The sequence below is a fragment of the Fringilla coelebs genome, assembly GCF_963513975.1.
Source record: "Fringilla coelebs genome assembly, chromosome: 12".
Taxonomy (NCBI): Eukaryota; Metazoa; Chordata; class Aves; order Passeriformes; family Fringillidae; genus Fringilla; species Fringilla coelebs.
This window is the reverse complement of record NC_140038.1, coordinates 4,875,906-4,887,426: the sequence shown is the minus strand read 5'-3', so window position 1 is coordinate 4,887,426 and position 11,521 is coordinate 4,875,906. Positions and strand designations below refer to the sequence as shown.

The window sequence follows — 11,521 nt, the reverse complement described above, 5'->3', positions numbered from 1 at the left end:
TGGTGTTGTTGTTAATTAATTAATTAGTCCCAAAGCAGCAGCCAGGTGGGGGGAAGCCTGGCTTCCCCGGCGCGCTGCCTCGTGCGTGCAGGGGCTTGTGAGTGTGGGAAGGGCTGTGAGCGTGTGCCACTGTGTACACGTGTGTGTTAGCATGTGTGCAAGCATGTGCAAGTCTACACAAACATGTGCATGCATGTTCAAGCGTGTGCAAGAACATACAGGTGCTGCAAGAGTGCACATGAGTGTGTAAGTGTGCGCAAGGGCACGCACAGCACGCGTGTGTGAGTCTGGGCAATGATGTGTGGGGGTATTTGCATGTGTGTGCAGGTATGCACATGTGTGCAAGTGTGTACAGGAATGCATGGGCTTGCAAGGACCCATAGGCACACGTATGCAACGGCCTATATACACTTATGTACAAGGACTCCCTAGCTCATAAGTGGAAGTGTGTGTGTGTACATGTGAGCGCAAGTATGTGCATGAGGGACACACATGCACATGTGTGCAAGTCTGCAAGGATCCATATGGACAGGTGTGCAGGCACGTACACAAGTACATGCATGCAAGCAGCTATATGCATGTGTGTGCAAGTTTGTGCATGAGTGCATGTGTGCAAGGACCCACATGCACGTGTGAGCGAGTGCATTTGCGCATGTGTGTGACTGCACAGGGCCCTTAATGCATGTGTGTTCAACGACCCTTATGCATCTGTGCACACGAGGGGATGTGAGGACCCACAACCAGGTGTGTGCAAGTGCGTGCTCACGAGCAGACACGTGTTGTCAAGCTCACACACACCATGCCCACAACGCATATGTGTTTACAAGCACACACATAACACACCCCAAGTATTTACACATTGCAGGCACACACCCGATGCACACATGTGTTTACAAGCACTTATACACACCATGCACACAGGTGCCCGCCACTGCAAGCGTGTCCCAATAAACTCCCCTGGCTGGTGCCGGTGCCCACGGGTGGGTTTGGGACGTGTGGAGCACAATCCTGCCGGAATCCGGGGGCTTGGCGGCTGCTCCTCGCCGCCGCTTGGGTTTATTTTTAAACCCGTTGGCCCCGAGTGATTCACACGCTGCCTGTTCCCTGTTCCCTGCTCCCCGGCAAGTTTTACACGACCAAAATAGATGTTCTGGAAGGAACGGGCCACCCGGCAAAGCCGCGGCGGGAAGAGCGGGGTGCTTCCGGGATCCCGGCCCGTCCGAGACTGGAAACGTCACTGATCCACCTCCATGAGGGTGCTTTGGGGAAAATGCTGGTGCAGACAGCCTGGGAAATGGGATCGTGGGTGATGTTTAACCTGGATCACAATACCAGGTTTAAGTGGAAGGTGCAATGTTGGGAGGTCCTCCGTGGGTATCCCAAGTACTGGGGGCTCTCACACCTGGTTATGGGGGAAAGGGAGCCCAGAAAGGCAGAAGGGCAGGTGGATTGAGGGCAGGGAGCTGGAATAGCATCATCTGTGGGAACAGAGCAACATTCTTGGGAACAGAGCACCCTTCCCAGGGCCAGGGTCCTGCTTGCCCCAGCCCTGCTGGCAGCAGGTCCCTGCAGTGACAAAAGCACCAAGGTACCATGTTACAGCACACTGGGGAAAAAAAGAAAAAAAGAAAAAAGAAAAAATCTGACTTGTAAAAATAGGAGGCAGTAATAACTGTTAATTCACTATTTTTAATTTAAAGTTCAGTCATGAAAGGTTTCCAGCCATAACAGCGCATTTCACTCACTTAAGACCAAGACACACACATACAACAGTCCCAGCCAGCCAGGATTTCTCCCTGACAGATTCCCTGCCTTCAGCTGAATGCCATTTCCAGCACAGCAATCCCAACCATGGAAGGACAACAATCACACCTGTCCCACTTCTATGGGAGAGGGGCACCACTGGTTTCTTCTCCAAGGAAAACATCATTGAAATCAACCAGTCTGGATGGAGGAGATCTGGAGCTGAGCTCCTCACCCTGAGAATAACAGAGCAGGAGGAGGATGGGTCAGTTGGCCAAATCCCAGGCAGAGGTGACAGCCTGAAGAGCTGAGCAGAGATTTTGTAGTGTCCATGCACCACTCAGCAGATTTGCAAGGGCTCCTCAGAGAGGCTCCAGGGTGTCATCTGCTGAGGAAAAGTCAGAGGAGGTGGCAGCAACTAGGGTTTAGGGCAGCAGAAGTGGTGGCTTATAGGCCTGGCCATCAGAGGAGAGAGAAGGGACAAGGACGGGACCCCACAGCACAATGTGACTGCAGAAGCAAACCCTGGGACAGCAGCAGAGGCTAAGCACAGTTTATCCAGCTGAGCAGGCACCCTGCAAACTCCAGAGCTGCCAGGATGATGGCTCTCCACCAGCATCTCTGGAGCAAGCCCTACCCATCTCCTGCTAACCCTTGCACGGTGTCCCAAGCCCAGATGAGCAGGAATAGGCATCTTTTTCCTCTTTGGGGTCATTTATTTATAGATTTAAAGAAATAAAAATAGAAAAAGAGGTAAAGAGTGCATGCCGAGGCAAAAGAAATGTTCATTACAATAAAGCCAGAGCAGAAGGTGGGGTGGCAAGGGGTCCCTCTGCCCTTCTGAGGGGGGAACATTCCTCCTGCATGCACAGAGACAAAGGGCAGTGGGGCTGTCCTTCAAACCTCGCCAAATTCATGCTCACAGTATCCGACGTAGAGAGGCTGTGCCCGGACACCACGCCTGGGAACAGAACAGAAGGATGGCATCAGGGAGAGGGCACAGGCAGAGACACCACCAGGTCTGAGGGCTTCCAGTGGCACAGGGTGGCTGTGGGTGCCCCGTTTCAAGCGTGACAAGGAGGGAGGGGTTCTCATCCTGTGCTTATAAACTCAGTTTTTTGCTCATGTGTGGGAGCACGGGGTGAGGACAGGTTTCCTGGGGAAGCTGGTGCTGCAGGAGGAGTGGCAAGAGCTGACAAGTCCCCTCCTTCCTCAGCACAAAGCCCTCTCCTCGCCAGAGCCACCAGCCTACGCCAGCAGCAGGAGCGCTCTTCCAGTGCTGCACAAAGCAAGCTCTGCCCACGCACAGGCAGCAGAAAAACCAGGGCTTTCCAGAGGAACAAGGGTCATTTTGCAGCAGGGCAAGCCCTTCTCCCTCCTGCCCTCCCAGGGTTGAGTCCAGAGCAGCAGTACAAGGGCAGTTGCCCCAGGTTACCCAAGCAGTGTGCAGCGGAACTCCGCCAGCCGGGCGTATGCGTCTTGCACGCTCCTGACAGTCTCATTGCTCCAGAGTCTTTCAGCTACGGCCCCACCTCTCGGCCTTGAAGACAAGGGACAGGCAGTCAGGACAGGGAGGAGCTCAAGAGATTCTTACATGAAGCCCTGAACTCCCAAGCACTTTTCTAACCAGCGTCCTTCCACACACAAAGGCTTCAGAGTATCCCAAGATCTGTTCCTGGACACGTGCCCATCAGGAGCAGACCAGGGTGACAGGACAGAGGGGTGCTAAACACAACCTGGTTGCAGCAGCAGGTTGTTACAGCCTTGCAAACTCCCATTTCAGCCTCAGTGAAGCTGTTACCTGCACAGGGAGGAGAGGGACAGGCACCATGTGCAGACCAAACCCATGAGTTCAGCACATGACACTCAGTGGCAAAGAAAAGGGATGCTAGCCCAGCCTCACATAACCCAAGTGACCTCCCTGTGGCCTCCCTTACCAGAGCCTGGGGGTCAGGTTGGTGACATCCACGTATTCACCCCACATGCAGGCCTCACCACCAATCACCAGGGCCTTCTGCTCAGGGCTGCCTGTGGAGGGGACAGCAAAACAGCCAGTTCTGGCACTACATCTGAGTGCCAAGCCAGCTGCCATGCCGAAAGGGGACGCAAGGGACACACCTTCAAAGTGCAAGGGCTCCACCTTATAGGCTTCTATCCAGTCCTGCCCGTAGGAGATGCGGTTGAGGTACCAGGGTGCAGAGAGCAGAGCCTGGTAGCCAGCCTTGGTGACATTGGCCATCTCCTTCAGGTACTGCATGTTGTTCTCCTTCCACACGTGGATGATGGTGTCAGGTCTCAGCTGAGGAGCACAGGTGAACACGGGGCATGGGGATCAGTGCAGTGACAGAAGCATCACCTGCTCCCCTGAGCAGAGTGCCCTGACCACTCCACACCCCCAAAAGGAAGCTGAAGCAGACTTGGGCTTGATTTTTGAGCTACTTCCCATCTGGTTTGCAGGAACAACAGAGAGATAAAGCCATTTGCAGAGTGTCCTGGGCAGGGTTAAAACCTGCATCCTAGAGGGAGCAGAGCATTGGCAGCAGTGTGACAAAGCCATGACACAGGCAGCTCACTGGCAGCACCATCTTGAGATCAACCACAGTCCCATTACAGAGTAACACCCATCAGCCCCAGCAAGGCCCCCCCAGAGCACACCAGTGTGTCAGGTGGGGTGCTGGCACTCTTCACCCCAGCACAGGCAGCTCTTACCTTCACGTCGTTGTCAAACACCTCCTGCCACACAATATAACCTTTGCCAAGGGAAGAGACGATGTCCAGAAGCCTGGAGTGGGAAAAGTACCAAGTTTTGGGTGATCTCACTGACTCCCTCTTTGGTGGTTACATACAGCCTAAGGAGCAGCACAGATATTCCCAACACCCTCAGAAGGATGTGGAGGAGCATCTGAAGGAGAAGGGAGAGAGCACAGTCCCTTATGGGGCTTCTTTCTCCTCAGCCCAGGCTTTTTTGTGGTCAATCTCCCACTAAAATGTTCCCTTTTGGGGTCAGGGAGACATGACCAACAGGGAAGCTCCTGGAAAGGACATCTGGTGTCCTCAACACAGAAGCTGGTCACACAGTGCAGCAGCATCCCCTGGATGCCCTGTCCTTACCTCTGGATGTAGAAAGACTCTAATTTTTTGTAATCTTCACCAAGGCCTGTCTTAGCCATGAAAGCACGGATTTCTGGATTGGATTGCCTGTGCAACAAAGAGAAGAAATAAAACCATTGCAACCTGAGCTCTGCAGTAAGGTCAAGGCATCATCAAGTCCCTCCCACATCAGTCCAAGGCTTGCCCAGGTATTCCAGAGCTGTGGCTGGACAAGCACCAGCATCAGCAGCTCCCTACATTCAGCATCACCATGAGCACAGAAATCCCAAAAATCCCAAGCACCACCACCATCCCTGGCCTGGGAGAGCAGAACACCAAAGCTCATGACCAAGAAGCCACAGGCTGGGACTCCAATCCCAAATACTTACCCCCAGCCCCCATCCAGACTGATCTCAAACTCACCAGCACGTGAAATCTACCTCATCACCACCAAGGTGGAGAAAGAAGTCTGGGAACACAGTGCTGACCTCTTGGAACAAACTGGTCACAAACTGGTAGGTGCTGTTAACAGTGGGGTTGATGGGCCCATAGACTCCAGAAGGAGCCTTGCCTATATAGCAGGGAGTCAGGAGGCCTGGAGCACCTGATGATAACAAAATGCAGGATGGTGAGGAAGGGGCAAAGTGTGACCATGTCATCCTCTACAATGCCCCTTAGCACAACTCAGGGCCTGTCAGGGGACAGGGAAGAAGGGACAGCCACAGTTCCAGTTGTGTCCACACACACGGAGAATTTTAACATGGGCCTTGGCATTTGGAGGCAGGGAAAGGAGAGAAAAAAACAATGGAATGTTTTTTCCTGGAGCATCTTGCACTTCTAGACATAGAAGAGGAGACACAGTCCCTGGAGTAGATAGCAGTGTGTCAGGACTGGGACACAGCTGAGCAGAGAAAGGAAGCTTGGCCAGCTGTACCCTCAGTTAAACACAAGATCCTTGCAGTAAGCCATGATGTTAGTTTTGACAGAGCAGATGCTCCCACCAAAAAATCCCCCAGTTTGGACCTAAGAAAAGATGGAAATGTTTCCCTTTGGATTTTGCTCTAGAAGTTGGACCAGTGGGTCCCACATCCCCCAAATAACACTTTGCTCCTTGTCAAAGCCACCCTGTGGGACACTGCTGCCCACACCCAGCTTTTAGGGTCCAGATTGCAGCACCCATTCCTGCCCTTGAGACAACTCCAAGTCTCCTCAGAGCAGCAGCAAGCAGGGTGTGCTCCTCACCTGGCCCCCAGGAGAGGGTGTGGCCAGGGGTGTCGAACTCAGCGATGACTCTGATGCCGCGCAGGCGGGCGTACTCGATCACACTGCGCACGTCGCTGGCTGTGTACACGTGGGTCATGGCATTGAAGGCTCCCTGGGCACACAGGAAAGCTCAGTGCCTTGCTGAGGAGCAGAGGCAGGGATCTGCTCACCTGAGCTGGCCTTTACATGGCGATCATTACCTGCTTGCTGAGCTCTGGGAATGTGGAACTCTCATAGGGGAAAGATGGGTCGTCCACAATGTGCCAGTGAAAGACATTGAATTTGTTGTAAGCCATGACGTCCTGGGAAGGAACAGGGACAAAGATGAACATGTCCCATCCCCTCTGAAAGGTCATCCAGCTTGCCACAGATAGAGGACAAGGTCCTCTAGCTCTAGAAGGACAAGGCAGAGTCCCTAAATGCTCCCCAGGATCCAAGAGGGATTCAGAAACCTCTCTCTGAACACAAAAAGCTGCACAGGACCAGGATTACTTCTGCTCAGTAAAATCCCTGTTCTCACTGTAACTGAGCCACTGGTGGAGATCTGAAGTTTAATGCTGCTTGGGATGAGGACAGAAGCACCACCCACCTCTGCCAGTGTTTTCCCTTGCCTTAGAAACAACTCAGCCTTGAAGAGTAACCTGGACTGCAGGAATCCAAAATATCTCAGAGTTTTCTTTTTAACAAAAGCAGCTGAGAAATCACCCAAACAAGGGAGCTCAGTTGTCACAGGGGAAGGGACACCCAATTAAATCATCCCATCTCGCAGCACAGATGCCCTACCAGAGTTTCCAGGATAGCTTTCAGAGGCAGGTAGTGTCGAGAGGTGTCCAGCAACAGCCCCCGGTGAGGGAAGCGGGGAAAGTCCACGATTTCTGTCTCATTGATGTAGTACTGCACACAGAAGACACAAGGAAGATGTGAGCAGGATGTTGGACAAATGGCCATTAGCAAGAGACACTGAGGATCACCATTGTCTCCAGGGTTGGCAGGACAGAGGGGCCCTCACTGCCCAGAGTGCAAAGTGTCCAGAAAGAGCTGCAGCACTTCTTTACCCATTCAGAAGGCAGAGATCTGGCTGGATCCATGAATTTTCATTTGGCCCTTGGCAAAGCTGTGCCCACTCATCCCAAGCATCCCAGCAACCCTCAGCCTGCCCCGTGGAGGCTGGGGCAATATGGAGAGCTGCCTGCACCCAGGGGATGAGGCCAGGACTCACCGTGCCATTCTCATCTCTCCCAACAAGCTGGCTGAATGTTTCCAGGCCTGCAGGAAAACACACAGCCCCTTTCTCAGCACAGACACCCCCGAAGGAGCAGAGCTCAATTAACAAAGTCTATGGAAAGAGAGAGGCACCACGAGACATCCCCACAGGCCCGAGGCAGGGAGAGTGGGAATGCCCTGTGGGAAGTGCAGCTCACCTCGGAGAGCTCCCCAGATGGTCTCTGCTGAGAGCAGCATGGAGCCTTTGGAGACAGACAGCTTATCTGAAAAACAGCATCAGGGGGTTGTCCCACCCTGCCACAACAGCACTGGGCAGGGCTTAGGTACAGAACTGCACCCTGGGACTCCAGAGAACTGAATTTTGATTCTCTCTTGCTGTTTTAATCCTCTCTCCACTGCTTTATCAGCACCCTCAGGTATGTCCCTCCTGCCCTGCCCCAGTGTCTCAAGAGCAGGGATTGGGTGCCCTCCCCAAATCCAAGGGTAACTGCACAGCGCTACTTCCCAGTGACAGGCACAGAAGCAGCCACGATCCCTCTCACTCCCAACCCTGACACTTACAGCTCTCATTGGAGTCCAGGCTGGGAAACCCATCGCAGCCTGGAGTGGAAACATGGACAAGAAGCTTGGTGCAGGGTGTTTCCCAGGATGGCTCATTCTCTGCAAAGGAAACAGACCATGCACATCAACCCCATCCCAGCTCTTTTCCCTGCTTCCAAGCCCACCACCATCCTCCCAGCCCAGCTAGGGATGGAGGCAGAAACAGCCACCCCTTCCTGCACCCCAAAACAGACACCAAGGTGTTCAGCAGGGGTTAATTTCAACACAGCCAACCAGGAGAATATGAGTTGATCCCAGCCTGTGAGGAAGCGCACAAGGAAGATTAAAGCAGCAGACAAGAGAGGAGAACGTCAGAATACGGACTAGCACCAGCCCCTGAGGCTTCCTGGACACCAGCCCTGGCTCTTATGCTACAGCCATGACTAGTGAAAGCTTCTCCAGGAAGGTGAAGAGCTTCTTGCTTCCAAGATCTCCCAGCACTGCAAAAAAGTACAAGCCCAAGAGCTCTGCTCTACCCAAACTTCTTGGAAAAGGGCAAAGAAAACCTTTTAAAAAAGGGTGGAGAATGAATCTGCTAAACTGGGCAGAGTGAGAGGCAATCAAAAGGTCTCACCCAGCTCAGAAAAGCTCCCAACGGCAGAGCAGGTCCCAGGTGTAGGAGCCAGGGAAATGAACCCAGTCACATTTAGACCTCAAGTAGGAGCTCTGGGCACACTTCCTTAACTGAAGAGCATTCCCAAGGATGCAGAAGCCTGAATTCCCACTTGAGTCACTCCCCCATTCCAAATGGATACTCAACCTTTGTTGAGGTGCAATGGACTTAGAGCAGTCAGTTTCCAGGAGGAGCATGGGGCAGCAGGGTGGGACCCTGCTCAACCCAGCCAAGGTCCATACCTACACCCCCACTGCATCCCCAGGAACAGCCAATGCTCAGCGTGGTCACTGAAAATAAAGAGCTTGGCTTTGAATGAGCCAAGAACACCAAGAAGTTTCCAGAGAGACTGTGGCACTGCTAGCATTTCAGAGAAATGCAGAGAGCCCCTGCTCCACAGCTCACAGGCGCTCACAGAAATCCTGATTTCTCCATGAAGGGATGACGAAACCTCTGCGGAGAGAAGGAAAACAGCTTGAAGCCAGCCCTGTTTTGAGCTTTCCTGTCGGTTGCAGACAAGCTGGTAGCCAAGGCAACCTCACAGATGTGCAAGCAGCACAGCAAGACCTGCTCCCTCCGCTCAGGAAGGCAGCAGTTCACCGGGAACAGCCGCTCTCAGGCCTGGGAGCACTCATTCTGCTGAGGAGCCTCGACAGAATTGGTCCCACCATCACACACCACGTTTGAATCTGCTGGGTGAGGTGCTTCCCAACCCAAACACAGCCTCCTAAGCCAAAGGTGCAGACAGACACCACTGCCACCACACCTGCAAGGCAGCACCGCCAGAAAATGGTTTCTGCCATTTATTTCCTCTATTAATACAAATTATTTCCTTTCATCCAGGGTTTCCACTGCCTGCTCTTACTAACCACCCATGCGGAAAAAAAAGACCAAAAAAAAAAAAAAGAAAAGAGGAGAAAAAAGGCCTTAAAATAATTTGTGTAGTTGGAGCATCATAAAGCAGGGCATATGGAAAGTGATGAGTGTGAGCTGGATCTTGTGATCGCAGTGTTGCTCCAAGTGATTTGATGGTCACATTTCCCCTCTGAGTGGAACAGGAGAGCGTGAATAATTAGATCAGCTGTTTTTAGTTCCTAGCAGCAAAAGAGAACCAAGAGGAGTCGTTTTGGCTCTCAAATCAAAATTTATTTCTACTTCTACTCACAAGAGTTGAAGAAATAAAATAAGCCAAAGGGTTCTCTGTTTCAAACCTGCTTTTTTCAAAGTATGATGTACTCAAGACAAAGCCAAGCAGCTTCCAACGCTGCCACCCTTCTCTGCTTTGATCAGCAGCGACAGAGTTCACACTGACATTTAAAACACTCGGGAGCAGAGTTACTAGCTCTTTTTGATGAATGAAGTGCTTCATACTCCCTGGATATAGCACTTCAGGCTGCAGCAGACCCACGCAGCTACTGAGCGTCCCTGCCACGTCAGCTCTACAGCCAAGAGATTTCCTGCAGCTCATCCCAGGCAAGCAATGGGTGCTGTCATGAAGAAGTCCAGGTTCAAGACACCTTTAGAGCCTGTCCCACAGTAAATCCAGACTCTCAAAGCCTTTGCCTTTCCTCATTTTACCCTACAATTTCAGGATTAATCCGGGAGTTAATCCCTCCCTGGCAGAAAAGCCATGCCTGCCTCAGGACTTTTAGCAGCTCCACTTTGGCAGAGGTGTCCCGCGGCACAAGTATGTACTTGGAAGAACACACACAAAGCAGCAAGTCTTTCCTCAAGGTGAGACCTCACACAGGACACCCAGAGCTGCTACAAATGAGAACAGCCAAGACTTAGCAGTAACCCTGAAGCAGGAATGGCTGCAAGACTGGGAGCAGCTCTCCCTGCAGCCAAATAGAAGGAAATGAAATGAAGCAATGGATAGATTAACACTACCTGGAGGAAGCAAAAAATGAGATCTAGAAAACACTTGATAGCAAGAGCCTAAATCCTGGCAGAAGGACAACTAGTGCTGTGCCAAACTCCATTAGATTTCTTCCACACGTGCCGTAGGCATTGCTCTCCAAATCCCAACCCATCGCTGCCCTTGCCACCAGACTCCATCCAAGCCACAGCTCCCACCCCACCGGCCGCCGCACAACTGAGGGGAGGCAGACGGCCACCAAACCCCGCGGTCTGACCCCAAAAATAGCGAGGGTGTGGGGGGCTGTTAAGCTCAAAGCCACGGAGGAAGGGTCAGCGCCCGCCGCGGCCCTCACCGGTGGGACGGCCGAAGATCAGCGGCCAGTACCGCTGGAAGGCGGCGTCCAGCACGGCGCAGCCCGGCCCCACGGCCGAGCCATCCGCCACGGCGAAGCGGAACCGGCGGGCCAGCACCGGGCAGCGGCCGCCGCCGGGCGGGAAGCTCTGGGCCTGGGGCTGCGGCCACACGGCCCCCGCCGGGCCCGGCAGCAGCGCCAGCAGCAGCGGCGGGAGCAGCAGCAGCCGGAGCAGCGACAGCTGCAGCGCCCGCGCCGCCGCCATGTCGCGCCCGAGCCTGAGGGAGGCGGCACCGCCCGACAGCGGGGGGCCGGGCGGCCGCGAAATGGCAGCTCGGGCCCGCCCTCACGGCCTCCCCTCCGCTGTCCCCTCGCCCCACGGCCTCCCCCAGAAGTCCGCCCTTCCCTCCTCGTTGTCTTCTAATAAAGTACGGAAACCCCTGCAGCTCCCCACCGAAAATAATTTCTGTCCCAGCCTTCAGGCTTTACAGCGCCCCCCCCCCCCCCCGCCCCCCGCCATGATTTCTGCCGTCAGGGAGCCTCAGCAGCCCGCCTCGTGGTTTGAGGAGATTGATGGTCTAAATCACATATTTCACTCGTGCTGCTTTCGTGGAATCATGTAGTGTTTTGGGCTGGAAGGGATCTTAAAGACCATTTAATTCCACCCCCTGCCATGAGCAGGTACATCTTCCTCTATACCACCTTGCTCCAAGCCCTGTGTCCAACCTGGCCTTGGACACTTCCAGGGATGGGGCAGCTACAGCTTTTCTGGGCA

At 53.5% G+C, this 11,521-nt stretch overlaps 1 protein-coding gene across 2 annotated transcripts; it reads right to left on the bottom strand.

Annotated features, from left to right (window-relative positions):
* Positions 1–1,476: 1,476 nt before the first annotated feature.
* Positions 1,477–11,019, bottom strand: HEXA (hexosaminidase subunit alpha). Of its 2 annotated transcripts, XM_084213648.1 has the most exons (14): positions 10,747–11,019; positions 7,882–7,980; positions 7,518–7,583; positions 7,316–7,362; positions 6,880–6,990; positions 6,297–6,398; positions 6,076–6,208; positions 5,257–5,437; positions 4,855–4,941; positions 4,453–4,525; positions 3,862–4,042; positions 3,681–3,771; positions 3,179–3,283; positions 1,477–2,704 (listed from the first exon to the last, which is right to left on the bottom strand). In XM_084213648.1, exons 1-14 carry the CDS (start codon positions 11,009–11,011, stop codon positions 2,641–2,643), a joined length of 1,605 nt encoding a protein of 534 aa, XP_084069774.1. In that variant the 5' UTR covers positions 11,012–11,019; the 3' UTR covers positions 1,477–2,640. The 2 variants fall into 2 exon arrangements, with proteins under 2 accessions (XP_084069774.1, XP_084069775.1); XM_084213649.1 differs by lacking the exons at positions 1,477–2,704; positions 3,179–3,283 and adding an exon at positions 3,301–3,544.
* Between the last annotated feature and the right edge of the window lie 502 nt (positions 11,020–11,521).